Here is a 21,548-nt window from a genome sequence, read left to right as displayed (position 1 = left end):
AATAATAATTTAAAATGGTAAGGTTATCATATGTTGACCATGGAACCTGGCCAAACTGATTAAAGATTTTAAGCACTCTTCAAAATAGGCATGCTAACTACATAAAATGGCAATTAGAATCATTCAGTTTTTTCTTGTTGTATTATCAGCTTCGAACATCTATATCCTTTATTAATAGATTATAGTTTACAATAGGAATTTCTGGAATATTTGAGGGAGCCTTGTTTCTTAGTTTAAGAACTTCCATAACAGCAACAAAAATAGCCTCCTTGTCCTGTAGATCTTTTCTCCTTTAGCTGCTTCTATTTTGTGCTTAAAATAGTGGAATCCAAGCTTTTGTTTCATTTAATGTGCTTTAGCCAGCCATAACTCTTAACGCGATAAATTCAGTTGTCTTTTGGGTTGCATGTTCATGGTAATCTCCATCTCATGTTTGGAAACTTCTCTTTAGCTGTTCAGTAGTGAAGTAAAAGGGCCTAAACTGCAGTAGTGTTTAGAGAGTCAGACTAAGGGCAGGGACACCAGGTTCAAATTCCCACTAGAATATAAAGTTTACTAAGTGGCCTTGTGTGCTTGGAGCCTAGCTAATATCACAGGGTTGTGGTATGAAATGGAAGGGGGGCAGGACTACCTTTTAGCTCCTTGGCGGAAAGGCAAAATATTAAGTCATAGCTGCCATCAAAAACAGCCACCCTGTTTCTCCTTCCCTATAATGTTGAGGGAACAGTACATGCAATCACCATCCAGATTTCCCAGTTCATGCTCTTTTTACCATGATCATGGAATTATTTATTGCCTTCTATAACACTGTATCAAGGCAACATGTTCCACTTCATTCATGATGAGAAAGGGGGAAATCTGTTAAATATTACCTCACATAAGAATGAGATGGAGAAAATGAAATATGGGGTTGTTCTTAGTGACAGCCTTTTGCTTGCTGCAATTCTGCATGAAGTTTTCTACTCTGGGGAAAAATGTAGATGAAAGGCTTGTTCTATAGACTATGTCTTAGCTGCCATAGTGTACACCCATGTGCATTATGGCAAATGTATGAGAAGCTGAATATTTGCTATGCCACAGTACTTAGAATATACTCTTTACTGACACTTTTTTCTTCTACCAAAAGGCCATTAAATTTATATTCCCACTTTTGGAAGAATTGTTAAATATAGTGGAGAGCAATCTTAGTAGCTGGCTCTTTTGATTAACAGTTCAAGTTTGTTGCTGCTTCTTTTAAAACTGTGGTCTAAATGCCAAGGTTGGAAAGGAAATAACAGCTTTTCTATGGGGCTTTACATATATTGACCTTGGCACATGTTAATAATTATTCACTTCTGGCAACATAGATTGCAAACTAAACAAATACTGTCAAGGAAAGGTCTAATAGCACAGAGAGCAGGTGTAACACCACATTCTTGCTGACTCAGTGGTTTAGACTGGTGTAATTGAAGAGGCTCTGTTACATTGTGAGCACCACAGCACTCATAGTGGCTGTGTTATCTGTAGGGTATGGTAGTGGGTGTAAACTTCACCATCACCTTTAGGAGCATCTGTTAAATCCTTGATTCAGTGGTAATTGGGATAAATCATCAATACCCCCATTTTGGGGAAGGTGCTTGAGAGAGGGTAGTGACAGTTCAAGTACATTCACTCTTGTATGATGCAGATTATCTTGACCATTACTAGTCTCGGTTGTGATCTGGTTTTTGGGTCTGAGTTGTCCTCTGTCATCTTGATAGATGACATTGCTTGCGAGAGGGACAGTGGAAGTCCAATCATGTTACTCGTTCTTGATATTTCAACAACATTTGATGCCGTCAACCATGACATCCTTTTGGATATCTTCTGTTGGTTGGGAGTTGAAGGCACTGATCTTCATTGGTTCCACTTCTTCCTGCAAGTCCAGAAAGCAGCAAAGGAAACAGCTTATATTGTCTACACTGACTGGCAGCAACCCTGCAGTGTTTCAAACAGGGGATACACTTAGCTGTACCTGGAAATACCAGGGATTAAACCTAGCACCTTCTGCATGCAATGTAGATGCTCTGCCACTGAGCTCTAGGGACTTCCAAACGTGTTTGCCCTCTAGTAGTTAGGCTATGCGGTGCTATTTTGTCCCCAATGCTATTTATCATCTATATGAAGCTATTGGGGGTGGCCTTTACAAGATTTGGAGAACGATGGCTTCAGTAAGCAGATGGTTCTATCTCTCTGTAACGCCCAAGTCAGGAGTCAACATGCAAGCCCTGAGCTGGTTTCTGGATGCAATGGTGGACTGGATGAGGGCCAGTAAGGTGAGCATGAATACTGGCAAGATGGAGGCACTGTGTATAGGTAGTCCTCAGGTCCAGAAAATTTGTCTGGATATAGTTTTATTCCTTCTGAAGGACCAAGCTTGTAGTCAGAATGTAGTCATTCATCTTCATTACTAGAGGCTCAACTGATTTCAGTAGCTAGCTTTGGTTGGTATGCCCACTATGTCTGTTCCTGGACAAAGATAATCTAGCCACAGTGGTCCATGCATTGGTAATCTAAAAATTTGATTTCTGCAAGGATACTATATACAAAATACTGCGTGTGGTCACAGGGTGGGGAAATTCCCCACCTGAAAGAATGGTGTATTAAATCATAGGAAATAACAGTTTTGAGTAAAATTACTTGGTGTATCTGGGTTCAACAAGTTACAGAATGAACAGGTTCAAACATGAGTGGGCACAGTGTATAGAACAATGAAATAGCAAGCAGATGAGAATTTTTAAATCCTTTGTCAGAGTTATGACATATGACTATGATATTTTTACTTCTAAAGTTATTTTTGCTGGTCTTTCTCTTTTTATAACCTTAATTTTTATTACAGTTTAGATCTACATGTTGTATGACATATGTATAAATTGATTTACTTCTGTGTGCACGCAGACGTGAAGATCACTGCAATGCACTCTGTGAGACTGTCTGCTCTTGAAAAACAAAGTTTTAAACTTAGCCTTAGTTCACATTGCATACATCTTCTTCATACAAAGAAAAAAACTGCTGTCATACCTTGGTTTTGGAACAGCTTAGTTCACGAACAACTTGGAACTCAAATGTCGCAAAGCCGGAAGTAAGTGTTCTGGTTTGCGAACTTTGCCTTGGAAGCTGAACGTCCAGTGGACTTCCAGAACACATTCTGTTCGAAAACCAATGTATGACTGTATAGGTAAATCTAGTACCAATGGTATGAACAAACATCATTTTTTTACAAGTTTAGTTTGGGTTATAGTAAGTAGCAAATGTATAGCAGACCCTGTATGAGCTAATTTGTTTCAGGTCCTAATGGCTTAAGTGATGAGGTACTGGATATAAAACAATAGCAGAAAGAAAGGCAGCAACCAAGAAGTTCTTTCTGAAATATAAGCAGATTTGAGAATTTAGATTAAAGTTCTTTTTATATTGGAGGCTCAACCTGCAGGCCATTGAATACAGCCTATCTCTTAGTACTTTCCTGTAAGGCCATGAAATGTAATGCTTTTACTCTGACAATTTGTTGCTAGTCTGTTGCAAATCACAGTCAGGCAAACATCCTTGTGTGAACTGCTAACCTCCCCTCCCCTCCCCTCGATGTCTACCTGCTTCATTATATTGTGCAGTACTTTGTTTTGCTGGTGTTGTCCCTTCTCTTTCTTTCTTTCTTTCTTTCTTTCTTTCTTTCTTTCTTTCTTTCATTTCAGCTAAGCTCCTTTGTGTGTAGTTCACATGCAGCCAGGCAAGTACAAGTTCATGTCTTCCAGAATTCAGGGAAGTGTTTACAGGAAGTTGTAGTGGCAGCTAGTCAGGAATAAGGCAGGATGACTACTTACAACATACTTATTTCAAAGGCTAAGCTCCTATTCTCATACATATATATATATATATATATATATATATATATATGAGAGATATAGATATAGATATATATAAGAGAGAATGCAATGGCATGGCATACTTAAAACTCTGATCCAAGGCTCTTCTGCAGATGTTAAGCATCACAATTCAGTGTGTCCTGCTTTTAGAGACTTAAGAAACATGCTATTTCAGTGGGTAAATTGTCCTGCTGGAGCCATACACTGAAGTTTGTATTTATAGCTTATGCTGATTTAATAAGATAAACTATTTTAAATCCAATAACACTTCTTCTGGCAGCATAACTAGTTCCAGGATTTATTGGTAAATCAAATAACTTTATCCTGTTCATGCTATTAAATTGCATTACCCTATTTTGTCCTTTAAATGATGTCATGTCAAGTAGCATATTTGTCTTGGAAGGCTTTTCTGAGTTTGTTTCACAATGTTGGTTAAAGATGGTTAAAGCATAGGAATAAAAACATGATATTTGCCTTCACAATATAAACTAAATTGCTGGAGTGTTGTGAGTAGTACCACTTGATAATGCATTTATTTCCCTGTAAACATCCAGGGCTAGTTCCCACCGCTTGACTGCAAGCCATGTTATCTAACACAGAAAAACCAATAGCAGTGGTGTTTGATTTGGGATTATACTATCTCACACTTGGAATAAACATGCAGGCCAATCCAATGCATATTTAATTAGAGGCAAGTCATTGGGAGTTACCCCCTTGTAAGTGTACATAGGGATGCAGCTTCAAGTAGTATAAGAGAATAAAATTGTAGGTTCTCATAATAGGGTATGCTGAATTTTTCAACTTTAAATTTCAAAAAATGAGGGTTGCTAAAAAGTTGTAACATGAGTTGGGAATTCAAAAGATATTTTGGTTAAATAAATATACCTTGGTTCTCAAACTTAATCCGTTCCGGGAGTCTGTTGGACTCCCAAAACCATTCAAAAACCAAGGCGTGGCTTCTGATTGGCTGCAGGAGCTTCCTGCACTTAAGCAGAAGCCGCATCAGATGTTCGGCTTCTGAAAAACATTTGCAAACCAGAACACTTACTTCTTGGTTTGTGGCATACGGGAGCTGATTTGTTCGGCAACTAAGCTGTTCGAGAACCAAGGTACAACTGTAATTTAGTTTTGATTTGTACTTTGCAAACAAATACTGACTTTTTAACATTTTGTGGAATTTCCAGTAATTTAAAACTTGTCTTTTTTTAAACAATGTGTGTAAAATTGCATAATAATCATTAAAATGATTATCTAGTAATCACAAGTGTATTACATATGCTTGAGCATAACAAACAAGTTAAAAAGTGGAAGCAGCAAGAAGATGAGAGAAGGCTTGTTGAATATAAGCATAGAAGTAGATTAGATGATTCAATACCATCAAATGAAATAATTTTCTGTGCTGATGAAAATGAATAACACATAGATGATGACCAAGATGGAAATGGTGGAAGTTATGAATTGACATTAGAAAAGCCAAATACACCTTCCACTTCTGATAAAAAGGCAGAGTGCAACACAATAGAAATGCATAATGTTGGTATGCAGAGCATCAGATATGGTATTGGCCTGCTTGCCACAGCTGTCTTTATGGATGCCAGCTTGATCACTGAAGAAAAGAGACTTGCAGTCAAGAGGGCCTAAGAAAAAGTTCTGAAATCCCTGGCTCAGGAATTTGATGTTCTTTGTTAGATGGGCAAAATTCACTGCATTTTCTTTGATGGCCATGAAGATACAACTAAAGTTATGCTGAAAGCAGACAATTCAGATCAGCAGTTGTTCCCAGCATCATCATAGAGCAGCATATTCTTTCAAGCCAAATTTCAGCAGTAGGGAGGGGATGCTGCAGGTGGCAGGGGAGGCCTCTGTGGGTGCTTCCAGGTGCCACATTGGTTGACTCATGAATCAGAGCGTGCAATCTCCCTGTAGGCAAGTGTTATGCTTTCTTTCTAGTTTAGAATTGAGCACTTGAGAATTCAGCCAGTTTTCAAGTTCATGTATTCAAACCTTTTAAAACCTGGGGTATGCCTTTCACTTTCTCTTACTGTTCTTAGTGAATGGAGAGTCGTATGTTGGTGTGGGATGTGTGGTTCAGCTTATTATTTGTGCTTTTTTTGCTGGTTTTACAGAAAGGACATTTACACTGATGTGTGTTGTTTCAAGACACTTATATGATTTTGCAATTGCCAGTTACGGCCCATTCAGAAGTTGTTCGCCAAAAGAATTGCTTACATTTTCTTTACATGCTAATGTTCTTGCATTGTTTGCAAGATATCTCATATCTTTTTCTGTAAAATATTTGTCGTTGTACACAGCTATAACATTTCAGTAGTTAATGAATAACAAATGCACTGTTACAAGAAAGACTTGTGTTAACCGAGGGGTCAGGTAGAGGAGAAATAGCTAAAATGATGTGATTCAGAATAGAAATGCTGAGACTTAAAAAAAAAACACCTAACAAACTACCACCTTTCTTGCACCCAACCTTCTCATCATGGTGAGACGCAATATCATCATATTCTGTAACAGAATAAGAGCATCTTATAGACAGGGCCTGGAGGATAATAGAACTGAGGCACAGAATCCAAAATGTATTATTGGAGGAATGTGGAGTGTGAAGAAATGTCGCATGCTGCAGGGGGCTGTGCGAACAAAAGGATGGTGTTCAGGTAGTGTAGCAGGATAGGAAAGAATCCCAAATAGTGCTCTTAATGCAGGGATCATAGTTATTATTCAAGGTATTCTGTTTCAATCATAAGCTTTCTACAAAATGAAGTATTTTATTATTTATGGACTGATATTTGATTTGCAGGCCTGTTGACAAGAAATTTAGTTTCACAAATGCAGACAACTAGACCATAGCATACAAGTGTGCATCAGATTTTCAGTACCATAGAATAGGACATTAAAGCAAATTTAAAAATCCAGTTACTGTAAGGATTTTCCCTTCATAATATCTGCAACTCTATTGTAGCTAGTGTAGACTGAGAACCATGGAAGTTATTATGATCTTTGTCTGCTTTATAAATATTTCTTGATAGAGCAGCAAAAAAAGCTTATCATTAATTACAATGCTGGCCCTTTTCAGGTAATATTCAAGGAGCAACAATTGTCGATGCCTTGGATACACTGTACATCATGGAAATGAAAGATGAATTTAAAGAAGCTAAAGAATGGGTAGAGAAAAATCTAGATTTCAATGTGGTGAGTATTGTGTTCTTTTTCTACTGCTTGCACACATAGCAACAACCCTGACTTGAAGTATGTTCGGAGATACTGGGTTTTTTTAGCAGTCCTCGGAAGAGAATCATAGTACTGTAGAGATGGAGGGGACCACAAGGGTCATCTAGTCCAGCCCCTTGTAGTCCAGGAATCTTTTGCCCAACATGGGTTTCAAACCCAGAACAGGCCTAGGAAAGTTTCATTCTAAGCAAGTTACTTATCTCACCCTTATGACAGTTCTTTTTCTCTTCAAATGAGACAGAGCTTTAAACTTTAAATCTTTAGCTAATTAACACAATTCAAATGGGACTTCCAGTATGTCATTTTGCTTTACTACCTATTTAAAATGTAAAATCCTTTAGTAAGAATCTTTTTATAAGATAATTGTGAGGTGTGTATATTATAAAATAAAATTTAAATGCTAGTTAAACTGTGTTCTTACTTAGAAAACATATGTTAGGTAGACAGTTACTTTAAAAGACCTTCATAACTACCTCTGTCCCAAGAGCTGCAAACCCGGGTGTCATATTTCTGTAGTAATTGTGTTTTCCCACCCCATGGAGCTGTTCTAGAGAGGATCTGAATGTAATGCTAGAATGTGAACAATATTTTGTTAGACCAAGGCAGCAATTAATGATCTGCCTCCTATTCTTAAAGTTGAAAAGAGGCTGTATCACCTCAGTTTTTCTCAGCATATAGCAATTAAAATTTCAGGAAATCCCATTCTAACACAAAATTATAAGCAGCAGCACCTTTCCATTTATCTGCTTCCTGCGTGTCTCACTGAAAGAAAAATCTTTCTGCCAAGGTATTGTTTGTCAGGTCACTGTGGAATTGGTATTTATAATCACCTCGATGTTTCCCAGAAGTCTTTATGTATTTAAATCTAGCCTTTGCTGTATATTGTGATGATGTTACCAGAGGAATATCTAACTAAATATATTTTTAGTTTTAATCCTTCCTAATAAATGGGAGTAATTTCATGCAAGATTTAATGAAATTAATTCACAAACAGTGGCAGGCCTACGTTATAAATACAGTAGTGCCCCGCAAGACGAATGCCTCGCAAAACGAAAAACGCGCAAGACGAAAGGGTTTTTCGGTTTTTGCGTCGCTTCGCAAGACGATTTTCCCTATGGGCTTGCTTCGCAAGACGAAACGTCTTGCGAGTTCTTGCGAGTTTGTTTCCTTTTTCTTAAAGCCGCTAAGCCGTTAATAGCCGCTAAGCCGCTTATAGCCGTGCTTCGCAAGACGAAAAAACCGCAAGACGAAGAGACTCGTGGAACGGATTAATTTCGTCTTGCGAGGCACCACTGTAGGGATCAACTAGTTAATAAACAGGAACCAGAGGGTAGCTAAAAATGGAATAAAGTCATAAAAATTGAGTGCTGCAATGTTCTGTATTAAGACTAACGGCATTTAGTGTGAAAACTGGAGACAGGGATGATTAGTGAGATAGTAAAACTTGTGGAAGACAGTATTCAGGATAGAAAATTCCAAGCAGACCATGAAGAGTTCCAAAAGCAGTACGAGGGAAAATGTAGTTCTGCGTAAATACAAAGTGATGCAGCTTGGGACATAGAATTCTAACTTCCTTTGTGATAAACTTTAAATTTATTATTTCTTTTTTATGTAAAGTCACTTTGAGTAGCCTGCGGCATCTAATAAATGTAATTGATAATAGTGATAGTAAATGGGCTTACTCAAAGAAAGAAACTTCCAATGAACAACAAAAAAAGACAAATGGGTAGAGCAATCCAATGATTAAGGGCAGGCTTCCTCAAACTCGGTCCTCCAGATGTTTTTTGGCCTACAACTCCCATGATCCCTAGCTAGCAGGACCAGTGGTCAGGGATGATGGGAATTGTAGTCTCAAAACATCTGGAGGGCCAAGGTTGAGGAAGCCTGATTAAGGGAGATGAACAATGTGTGATGGCAGAGCTGCCAAATTCTGAACATAGAATTCTGCAAAAGGTAGAGAGGAAATAAGTTCACTCCTGAATTATCTGATTTTAAAAGAACAAAGGTGATCTTAGTATAGCATAAACAGACCTTACAGCTGGTAGTTTGCCAACATATGGGCAACTATTCAATCAGGGGGCCATATTACCAAAGTCTGACCCTGGTAATAGCCAGTGCTGACTTGACTGGAGTTGAAAATCCATATCTGACCCAGCAACTTTTAGAAAAGGCTTGCTCTGCAACTTTACAATTCAGTGAGCAAGTACATATTCTTCCCCCTTCCCCACTAAAAGGTCATATTGGAAGGAAGTCTTCATATTCCCCTGCCACTTCCTGATTCTAGATCTGCTCCTCCCAACTCTTATACAAATACTTACCGTAGTTTTCTGTGTATGAGACTAGGTTTTTTTATTTAAAAATTATGTTCAAAATTGTGGGTCGTCTTGTACATGGATACAATATCCCCCCCATTTTCTCAATTTGGAGTCCCCCAAAATAGGGGGCAACTTATACATGGAGGCATGTTATACATGGAAGAATACAGTACATTATTTCTCTTTCCTGACCTTTATGGTATATTTGATATAGAAATAGGTTGCTGACAGACAATTAATGTTAAAATCCATGATCCCTGTGTTACTTTTTTCATCTTCATCATCATATATGGCATACTGATTTTCAACTGCATTCGTCAGATATTTTATTTCTTACATTTACACATGATATAGCTTTATAATTTTCTGAAGCTTGCGAGAGGGGAGAGAATATTTTAAGTGCCCCCCCCCCATCATCTTTGATTTGAGACTTCATTCATTATCTGCTCATAGGGAAATCTGATACAGGCTTGAATAAGACTCCTCATTGTCTTCTTCCCCACATTCCCATTCAAATGCAGACTGGTTTCCTAGAAGTTAAGTAAAGCCTCTTCAGCTTCTCTTCAAATCTCTCTCATCCACATGTTTTCCCAGGGTGATGCTAGCTTGCCATAATGAGCTTAAGGATAGCTCTCCTATTAAATACAGAGCTTTCATGTCTACATTGACTGCAATCTCTTGCTTCATTTGTTCCACATGCCTCAGTGGATTGTGTAACATACTCTAGAAATGCTATGGTTTGTACAGTTGTTAGCTTCAGCAAATCTGCAGGTTTATTTAGGGCTATAATTTAAAATGATAGTATCCTTAGTTGTATGAGAGAAAGTTGAGTAATTTAATATATGATAAAAAGTTTTAAGTTTTTGTGATATCTTTTCTCTCCACATTTAAAACAAAACTTATCATGCTATGGAATTAATATACTAATAAAGAGAGCTGTAGCTGTATGCAGAGTTTTTGCCTTGTTATAAAAAAATTGGCATAAGCTAGGCAGTAATTAATGGCCTAACTACATGTTAAGCACAGGCTGTTGTTTTTAAGTGCTTAATTTTGCTTTCTGGATGAAAATCAGCCCCATAGAGTACTAAACAGAAGAATCGCCTACAGCTGCCAGTTCTCCACCAAGAAGTTATTCCTGTGGCTGCTCCTGCTCCTGGCAGTGCTGTTTATAGCAGACAGTCCATTCAGGGGCAAATAGGAGATGGGGGAATTTGGATGAGAAACCACTGCAGAGTCCCAGTCAAGATCAGGATCATGTGAATAGTGTAACAAACAATACATAATATATTAATTGTTGTAAAATGGTGTAACTATTTGCAACAAAGAAATGGGCATAAAGAATCTAGGAAGAACTGTCTTCTCTGGAAAGACAGGGAATAATAACAACATCCTGAAAATGTGTTTGTCCCATAGAGGTATGATTCACAAAGAGCTTTTGCCAATAATCCTATTCTTAGGGGGTTTTTTAAAAACAAAAACGTAGTGCTGTGGACATGGTAAGGGTGTGAGGTTCAAATGATTTTAGTAGTCTGTTAAACTCTTCCTTAGGTGAAATATTTCCTTCATTGTGGAAACAAGAAATACATTTTCTTAGAATTTAACTGATGTTTCTGTATTTGTGAAGCATCGTTTTATTTCTGCTTCTGGATATAAACTTTTTCATACTGCATTTTGAAGCTTAAAACTGGCATAAACACTGAATGCAAATTGGGCAAGAATTACGCTTAAATCTTTGGATAGTGTATCCTCCTGGAGGCAAAGAGTTCATAGTGACTTCACTGTCTGTGATATGGAGCCAAGTTTGTAAAAAATAATGGATACAGCTTGTGGTTAATGAGGAGGGAACCTTACTGTGAGCTTGGGTTCAAACAACGTGCTCAGTCAAACCTTGACTTAGCTCAGTGCAGCACAGGAGTTAAAAGCACCAGGAGGAGCAAAGCAGCTGCAAGCTCCTCTAGAGCTGCCTGCCAAATTTTGGCTTACCATGTCATGCAAACCAGACCCTAGAAACAACTGGATACTACTGCAGACATTGTATTTCCTTTTCATGTTGAAAATTCACTATAATTTACCTAAAAATGTATTGTATTTGTATTCATAGAATGCAGAAGTTTCCGTTTTTGAAGTGAACATCCGCTTTGTTGGTGGGCTGCTTTCAGCATACTACCTTTCTGGAGAAGAGGTAAGATCATTTATGGTCTTCAATAGTAGCTCTAAATCTATAATACTGAGTAACAGGTTAAAGCCCAAAGTTTGGCTTAGGGGACCGGAAGTTAGCCAACAACACCCCAGGGACTGGCTAATTGGAGAAATGCTGCCAGCACATAACTGTAGTGCTCAAAAGCTTGCACTACCTCCTCATACACTATCAGGCTGGGTTCAAAGCCCTTAGCAACTTGGGTCTGGGATGCCTCAAGAATGGGAAGACCTAATCGCTGAGCTCTTCAAGAGAGTCATAGAATCATAGAGTTGGAAGGGACCCAAGGGTCGTCTAGTCCAACCCCTCAATGCAGGAACTTCAGCTAAAGCATCCATGACAGATGACCATCCAACCTCTGCTTAAAAACCTCCAAGGAAGGAGAGTCCATCATCTCTTGTGGGAGTCTGTGCCACTCCCAGACTCTCACTCCCAAAGTTCCTGTAAACTACCCTGTATGTACATACTCCAAATGAGGAGTTCATCTCCCATAACAAGTATGCAAATAACTTTGAGAGTCTAGAAAGGTTGATGTCCCCTTTTTATTTCTTACATACACAGTAATTGAAAAGACAAAAATGGGAATTCTTTTGCTTTTCTTTGAGAAGTCTTGGGATATTGTTCTTAGGGTGCCTGTACTTAAGTGTAGGGTGGCAGCAGGGCAGGGAGACAGTGTGAGCTTGCGCTGTATCATGCTGCCTAAAATCAGCACAACTATTTTTCCCTGACGGCAGGATTCAGCTTATGAGTCCCGTCAGCAGAGACCTTGTGCAAGGACTTCTATTTGCATAATGGGGCTTCTCCCTGGTCAACTCCCCACACTGCTCCCTACCTCCAAAATTTGCTCGGTGGGGACTTGGGAGAACCAATGGAACAGCACATGATAGAAGGAGAGAGGAAATCTTCCCATGCAGCAAGTGTGGTGTTCAGTTTCTCTGAATTTCCTTCTTGATGCTGTGCTGTGGACTCCATCTTACTTGTGGTAACACTTTCACCAACTTTACACCATCAGGCAACTTTGTCTGATAGCCTCCTCTTTACATCTGCAGTTTTCTGGTCCCACAGCAAACTTTGCTTATGTTCCATACATTACACCATTTTGTGGTTATCAGTATTATAGCCATATTTTATTAGGATCTCTGAGATTGCGAAGTAATTTGACTTGTCCTAAATGTAATTTGGCTTATAAGAATGGAGACCTTTTCATGTGTCTCCCTGAAAGAATAAATTACTTCAACTACTTAATAGATAAAACAGTAGGAAAATGACATTCCAATTAACTTTTAACACCTGCATACCCAATTGGATTGCTACTTAAAAGATGCAACAGTTCAGAGCATTGAATTTGGACATTATTTACTTACTTTACCAGCTTATTGAAACTGAAGAAAATGCTAGGGGTGTGTATAAACCACAAGATTTGGTTTGGAGCCCACTTCATTGGTTTGGAAAAGAGCAACATTTGATCCCTTCTTAAGTGGATGAATCCTGCCAAATTTCAGAAGGATGTCTGTAGCAGTTCTGCAACACAGCCTTTGCAGATTTCACATTGTGGTAACAAGGCTATCAGGTTGTGTCTATGGCCCCACCTAGTGGTTGAAAGGCAGGACAACATATTGGGATGTAGATCACTCCCAATATGCCTTTGACGAAAGCTCTACACATCTTCTCTGGCTCCTGTTACTGATTTCTCCTCAGGTGTTTCTTCTGTCTCTTTAAAGCTTATGTTTTCTAATTATTCTTTATATGAGTGGTGTGTGGCATGATGTGTTTTCCAGAGTGTTTTTGTCTGTTTGGTTGGTATGATTGAGGGTTGGTTGTTGTTTTTTCCTCCTCTGCTTTGTCTTTTACCAGTCACCATTTTGTTTGGTTTCCCAACTTTACTCCTGTCCACCATCTTTACTGCTGGCTTGTTCCTTTCCTTTCTTGCCTGCTTTTCCTTTGCCTGGTGTGTGTGTTAATCCCTATTGTGTGTTCCCTTTGCCCCTTCCCTTCTGTCTTCTACTGCTTTGGGAGAAGAGATTGAAGTGATTTGCCAGACTTTGCGTCTGATACCACTTTGGGGCATCACCATCGCCTGGGTATTCACCCATATAGCCTGTTGGATTAACCACACCTATATTCTTGGTGTGTGTGTTACACCTGAGCTGGTGGGCACTTTACTGTAGGGCAACAATTTTATTATGAAGATGTTGCACATTGTAGAGGTTTCCCTAGGAAAGTAACTTGCAAAATGTCAGGACGTTGAGTGCCGTGGCTAGGGAGTTATGATGAATGAAAGAAACAGCTTCAGGCTTGTGTTGTGCTCAGTTGGCACCAAAAGTCACAGAAACTAAGCACAAAGCTGATTTGATAGGAGTGGATATTTTTGGCATGTGGCACAAAGGCAGAAGGGCTTTAATGTTCAGTGTTTTCCAAGCATTCACCACTGGCAGAGCACAAAGAATTGATAAAGCACAGAAGAGACAAAAACTAGGTGATGTATTCAGCATCCCGTCTCCCAAGGCACTGTGATTGGAGAGCCCTGGTAAAATGATGTCTTCTGATTAAAAGCTAGACCTGTCTGTCACAAAAGACATCTCCCTCTCCCAGCTCTGGCATTTTTCTTCTATGACAAACTAGAGGAGAATTTTTTGGAGACTCAGTTTGCTGTGATTAAACATCTGAATTCCCATAGTGCTTTGTAGAGATCCACTTCAGACAAACCTTTTTGAAGTGGCTCTGCTTCCGTTCTTGATTCAGGATTTGTCAATTGTTTGTGCAGTCCTAGATAATTCAATTTTTGTGACACTGAACCTGCATTTTTATTTCGTTGGAATAAATGTTTTTCTGTTTGTCATGAATTGACCTTAGATCAGCTAAAGATTGCAGTCCCTGATGTTCTGAAGCCAGAAAACAAGTATTGACCAATTAGATGTAGAGTTTTGTTCTGCTAAGAGATTAAAGGTTGATCAGGCAAAAGATTGTGTATGTAACCAAGTAGGAAAACTTACAGGGCACTTCCTGGAACTTTCAGTGTCTCCTCCAGACTGAGGTTCTTTTCAAGTAATATGTAGATAAGAATTTTATTTAGAGCAATGACTTTCATGTGCATTGAGTTATCTGCAAACTCTGTGCCCTGTCTACATTTTTCATTTTTCTTCTCTGTGTTTTTACAGGGAATTTTAGTTACATTAAAAAAAAATCTTTGCTTAGGTTTATAATCCGTTTGTGTCATTCAGATAGGTAAGGCTTCTGTTAGTAGAATGGGGAAGGAAGCAGTTTTCAGCTATCCCCCCTTTCATCAACCTCTCTCTAAATTTACTCCAGATCATCCTACCAATCCTTCAGAGCAGATTTAGGGAGGCATGGCAGACTGCAGAGAGAGAGGGGGTAGCTGAAAAGTGCTTCCTTCCCCATTCTGCTAACAGAAGTTTTACTGTTAGCTGAATTAAACTTTTTTCCACTGGGTTTTTGCTCCTCTTCTCATAAGATAACAAAACCTAATTAGCAAATTGCAATAGTCATTTTTTGGTAATGCGAGCAAAATCTGGACATATGAAGTGTTTTCTATTCCTAACTCTGCTTTGTGCCAGTGTTATTCATCGTTCTCCTTTCATCTTTAAGTGCTGGTGAACAGAGGCATAGATTAGAGGCAACGGATTCAAGTGGGTGAACTGCCAGATCCACTCAGTTTAGTTTCCAGCATTCTTGAAAAACCTACCTGTGCACATGAATGAAATTGGCAAGTCTTGTCTAGAACCAGTACCCTGATGTGGTGATGGACTGCCACTTGTCTGTTAGATGGGTTTGAAGGATGGCCACTAGAGCACATGCAAATAAATGTGTGAATCATTGGTGGTAAATCACATTAGCTTGATTTAGTTTGATTTTATGTTGTATGCCTCTCAGGGATCACTATGTGAAGGGTGGGTTTATAAATCGGGAACTAAATAATAAAATGCAGGATTGTCTGAATGAAGAATAGAGTTGTATGTTGTACATAATTTTTATGGCTTGATGAAAAGAGGAAATGTGAAATTATTTTTTCTTTGTTGGAGTTATGGATTTTTTATGTTTAATTTTTATTCTATTTTGTTTTTCATATATGTAATCTGTTTTGGGGTCTACAAGTCTCATAAATAAATGAATGGATGGGTGTACAAGCAGAGCAATTTCAGAGATTTTCCAGGACCCTTTCCAAAAATGTTCAGCTTTCAGCTTTCACTTAAAAATTAGAACAAAGCTTCTAACTCGTTTTGTTATGGGAAAGTGTCCATGAAGTATTCCAACTCCTACTTACCATGTGTTGGAGGATGGCTAATGTGACTCTGACCTGGGAGAATTCCACAGCTCCAGGTGAATTAGATTTTATTGTTTCTTGATTTGTCTGACTATTGCTGGTTTTAATTTTACAGGTATTTCGGAAGAAAGCAGTAGAACTAGGAGAGAAACTGCTTCCAGCCTTTAACACGCCAACAGGAATTCCTTGGGCATTGTTAAATATCAAAAGGTAAAAACAAGCAATAGCTTCTGTTTGCCCTTTATTTATTGGGATGGACAATCAGGCGACAATTTTCTGTATTATCTTACCTTTTAGGCTCCTGGCTTGTGTGAATACATAACATGAGGTGACACATAATTGCTCTCTCATTTTCCTCATTTGTTGCAATTTGCAGACATTCTGCAAACTGAAACAACTTTTGTGGTCTCAGTTGAATAGAAGTCCAGTCTTCTCAAAGTCTACTCTGAATATTTGTAAGGAGGTAGTGAAGCCACAGTATTCTAGATTTAAAGTTAATATTCCTGAATTTCACATTGAGACTTTCTAAAATTGGTGTAACTTAATTATTTCAATTCCTTTCTTAATTTACTTCAACTGGCAAATGGTAAATTAATTAACTAACTAGTGTATATTTTTTAATGCACACCCATGCTCTTATGTTGATCATCTTTTTATTCTATCATACAATAGCAAATTGTACAAAAAGGTGACCTGCATGAGAGTCAGCTTTTGATGCAAGAACAGTGCAAATATTTACTCTTCTTTTTATTGCATTTTTTAAATCAATATTTACTAATTGCACCCTCCTTCTCAAAGTGTGTGACATGGCGAAAATAGACAGACTTGAGGGAACTCAAGGCTTGTTGAAGTACCAGATTTATTTTTACTTATTGTATTAAAAAAAACCTTCAGAAGATAACACAAACCACTCAATGAGGAGTGAGCATGCTCAGAGGGCACAAAATGGTGACTGACTGAGGAGTGGAGGGTAGAATTCAAAACAGGAAGGGGAATTGAATGGCTTATGCTGAAAAGGAAATCACTGGCAGGAATACTGAATGGGAACGCGCTACACACTGTGACTTTGTTAGGGATCACACTTATATTCAGTCTGTTTTCAGGTTTCTTTGCTACTTGGAAGGGTTGTACAAACTGTTGACAGTAGAAGTCAGTAGAAGTCAGAAGACAGTAGAAGTAGGGCTGTGTTACTGACCTGTCTTCCCAATGCCAACAGCTATGTTGAATGAATTGCCTTTTAATCTATTTGACTTCCCTGCGGCTTTGGAGTGATTCTGGTACTGAATCTCCCTATTATACAAGATGCTGTTGTAGGGGGATTTAGATCTAACAGATTCTTTTTCAGATATAATTTATTATCATCACATGGCTCATAGAATAACAGACTCATATTCATGGTTCTCTGATTTAGTGTTCAGCTTGCTTTTGCTTTAGGGAACTGCTTTAAGGCTGGCTCTCACTGTTACATATAATCTTACAGCTTTCTTATATTTTATTCCCCCCTGCTATGTGTGAAACTCCAGGAAAAATGATTAATCAAACCCTTAGCACATAAAGCAATGGGAAACTTGTATTGTTTGCCTTTATTAATCAGTGCTACATAAGTGTATTCTGAAAGATGATAAAAAGTATGTTTGAGATTTACAGGAGCTGGAATGTACTTCCTAATGAGGAACTAAGCTATAAACTCAATACCTAAAGAAGTATGTACGTACTTAAAATGCACTGGGATCTGGATTTTTCAATAATGAAATCGCCTTCATGTACCTGCTTCTTGAATGAAATGACTATTGTGCTAATCTAGGAAAACACTGACTATTCATATTTAAAAGCAGCATTTTTTTGTCCGACATGTTTATTCATTCATATATAAACAGATGCATTACACACAAAACAGTAAGCCAAGGATGACTATAAAGATCTAAATCAGCCATCTGTACATCTGAGGTGGTTGGATCCACGCCACAGTAAGAGACCAAACAGCTTACGGCTTTTTACTGAAGGGATGTGTTGCAGCAAGTGTATGAGAAAGATGGGAAAAGGCTATGCTTTGCTCCTCCTATCTTTCTCAAACACATGCACATTTCCTCAGGGGTATAGCATGGGTTGCCAGTGCCCTGGGCGGGGCAAGTGTTGTGCCCCCTAGTGGACTGGGCAGCAGTCAGTCCCTTCGCCGGCCAGCATCCAATCAAGGGAATCTCTCCTTGCAAACTACCCCAACCTGAGAGCAGAGATAAGGCAGAGAAACGTGAAGCCAGGAGCTTCGCCGTGTAACCTCGTCCTCCTGTCCCTGCAGCGAGGTGCTCTGGGCAACGCACATGGCTCTGGCAGTGCTTTCTTCATCCCTCCCTCTTGGCCATCCAAGGGCAGAGCATGCACAAGTGTCCCTTTGCCAGCCATGAGGAAAAGGAAGTGCTGCCCCAGCTGAAGGCCCGGCCTGTGCACGGTTTGCCTCCCCACAGCTCCGGCCTTGATGAGGGAGCTGGTGGTGGTGGGGCCTGATTGCACCCCCTCAGAAATTTGTACCCAGGGCTACACCCTTCCTTTCCCCCGCCCCCCACTGCACTACTGCATTTCCTCATTCATGCATGGGACAAAGATTGGATGTTCTCCTTTACTGAGTTCAGTGGAACTTACTTGAGGTAAATGTGCATTTAATTGCAACCTAAATGTATATGTAGGGCAAGAAATAACTTATAGTTCCTGTTGATTCCTGCAGATTTGCCTACAACTGCAGGTGAAATATTCAAATAAAGCCATGTTGGAGAAACTCCTTAACTATTCTTTTCCATTCAGTTGTTTCACCAAAGAAGCTAAATGTTTATGAAATGTATGTAAATATAGTATTTTTTATTTTTTAAAATGCATATTTCTGCTACTGGCTGAAATTACCCATGCCTGCCCCACATTTGACGTGCTTCATACACCTTGGCTCCAACTGATTATCTGAAACTCTTCAGCAGCACTATTCCTGTAATTTGTTACAAAAAATCCCTGAATTTAAGCCCACATACTTTGAAAGCATAAATACCTGAAGAATTTTAATGAATGCCCCTCTGGCAGGAAGAAAGTGCAGATCTTTGTTTCTGTCCCTCTGGTATTTTCATCTCTTTGACAGTTGAGTTTGCTATCTTTATTTCAACCTATGCATAAAAAATAGTTATTAGTTTTTGAACTTATCTCATGGTGATGAAAGTAAAATAAATCCCAGACATGAAGTGCTGCACATTTTTCTTCGGGTTTCCAAGTAGGCACTGAGCGGTGTTGATGCATCTCCATTTTGTTGAGAGAGAATAATAAATCATAAGCAGCTATGAAAATATACATAGCTAAAAGTTCAGTCCCATGCATATTTTACCTAGCTGTCCCACTGCATTAGTGGGTCATAGTCTTAGGAAACATGCACAGGATTGCAGACTAAATCTCTTGCTACCAGTTCTTCTACTGTAATTTATATTTATTTAGATAAGATTTTTAAAAACACTTATACACATAATTTAAGATGGTTTACAACAAATAGATCAGATTCACATTAAAGCCCCCCAGTAAAGGCAAAATGCATTCAAGAACAGCTGAAAAGAAACAGGAAGCAGAGATAAAACTGTCTCTTCAGATAGTCCATCAGCAAAAGCCAGCTGAAAGAAAAGCATCTTCACAAACCCATGGAAAACAAGAGAATGAACAACCTAGGCTTCAGCAGACAACATGTTGCACAACGTGGGGGCTGCCCACTGAGAAGGCCTTGCTATCTTCACAGTAAAATAAGTCTCCCTGATGGATGGGAGTCTCTCCCATAGCTTAGCAACACACAGGCGAAGGCATTCCATCAGATATCTTAAGCCAGAGCCATTTGGGGTTTTAAAAACCATCTCTGATATTTTGACTTGTACATGAAAATAAATATGTAACCAGTGCAGTTGTCACAGGATAGGTGTAGCCTGATCCAGGGGTGAGCTCCCACAAGCATTCTTGCTGCTCCATTCTGGACTGGTTGAAGCTTCTTGCAGTCTGCAAAGGTACCCCCATGTAGAGTCCATTGCCACAGCCAGGTCTGATTTACTTTCATGCAAGGATGTACATGGTAATATAAGCATACTGAGAATATTTGTTTTGTTGCAAAATAGGGTCTTGGCCAGGATCATTTTTATACCAAGTTTTGCCCAAAGCCTCAAAAACTGAATTCCATTTTGTTCAGCTGACTCTTGAAAGAGGTTGCCTTATTTCTTTCATCAGAAATTTCAAAGTAATCATGTATTGAACTTGTGGACCTAGAAATCCTTGGTGCTTTCTATTTTGGAAGTTCTTATTGTTAACCACAATGTAAAATAAGTAACAGAAGATTCACACAGAAAGCTTTTTAATGTAATATTTGGTTTCTATTTCACTGGAAGGTCAATGCTTTGTTTAACAGCCCATGCTTTGTATCAGGTGTAGCATGAAGTATAATATCCTAGTTTAAAGTTTTGAAAAGAGACTACATTTTTATACAACTTTCTATTTTGAAAATAAACTACATGGATTTTTTGCCGTAGTGGTTTCACACACCTTTGAAGAAAAGAAATACAGGTTTCACGCCAGTTGTAGTCACGTCAAGAGTTCACTCATGTGGATAACTGATTCATGACCATAACTAGCCTGAGATGACAGACTAGTAGGTTCCATGCAAGAGCTGGAAGAGAATACTAAGGATGGATGCTGGTTCAGTTTTCATCACATAAAGCTGGCCAAGTGTGACAAGGAGTCAACGTCCATTGGGCATAAGCACCTTTGAACTAATTTGGGCTTATTTCATAGGATTGAGGCTGTTAGACAAGTTCACTCAAGGAAGCATGTGTCAGTAATGTATGGTACTCTGGAAGAAAGAGAAGATCTGCTTGGGAAGGGCTAGTATCTCTAAGCCTTCTCCTTCATGGGCTGTGTATAACAAGCTTATTGCTAAATTGGGCATCCTCTCAACTTGCAGTAGTACCAAAGCAGTGCAGATAGGTTAAATGTGCTAATATTGAAAAGGAACTGAATAATACATTTTATTTTGGCTCCATCCTATAGTTACAAATAGCTAATTTAGGTGAACAGCACTCTTTGGAGGGTATTCAGGTTCACATAAAAATGATTTGGTAATGCAGCTCTTCTAAGTATTGTGAACTAGGCATACTCCAAAGCAAGTGCTGCTCTGACTGCTTAACAGCATTAACAGGAAATAAAAGCAAAGTACATGTGAACATTGAAGAGATGCAAATGTGATTAAATAAGAGGCTACATAGCAGGGGCTTTTTATTGCATTTAGCATTTAGTATTCAGGGCTTTTATTTTTCTTGTCAAGCTACTACATAGTGCATGATGTTGTAACTGTTTTATTTCTCAATCTCACATCACTTTTTTTTCCTTTTTAGTGGCATTGGTCGCAACTGGCCCTGGGCTTCAGGAGGAAGCAGTATTTTGGCGGAATTTGGAACTCTGCATTTGGAATTTATGCATCTAAGCCACTTATCTGGAAATCCAGTGTTTGCTGAAAAGGTCAGTTAAGAGTTTTTGCCAGTAGTTGCATCACACTTTTGGAAGTGTGACAATTGCCAGTTGTCGGGAATATCTCCATTTTTGTTCTTTGGATCCTCTGAACTTATTTTCAGAGTACA

General features: G+C 38.8%; 1 protein-coding gene across 2 annotated transcripts in view; it reads left to right on the top strand.

Moving 5' to 3' along the window:
- Positions 1-21,548, top strand: part of MAN1A1 (mannosidase alpha class 1A member 1) — a gene marked incomplete at its 5' end in the record, with an annotated part of 52,576 nt that overhangs the window by 11,631 nt on the left and 19,397 nt on the right. For both annotated transcript variants that reach the window (XR_014546891.1, XM_083608561.1), the window contains 4 exons: positions 6,964-7,079; positions 11,535-11,615; positions 16,028-16,122; positions 21,306-21,429. Coding sequence is in view for 1 of the 2 variants with exons in the window: in XM_083608561.1 (XP_083464687.1) it covers positions 6,964-7,079; positions 11,535-11,615; positions 16,028-16,122; positions 21,306-21,429 (416 nt within the window). The remainder of the gene's footprint in view (positions 1-6,963; positions 7,080-11,534; positions 11,616-16,027; positions 16,123-21,305; positions 21,430-21,548) is intronic.

The sequence above is a fragment of the Podarcis filfolensis genome (genome assembly GCF_964270895.1).
Source record: "Podarcis filfolensis genome assembly, chromosome: 3".
Lineage (NCBI taxonomy): Eukaryota > Metazoa > Chordata > Lepidosauria > Squamata > Lacertidae > Podarcis > Podarcis filfolensis.
This window is presented reverse-complemented; position numbering and strand designations above follow the sequence as displayed.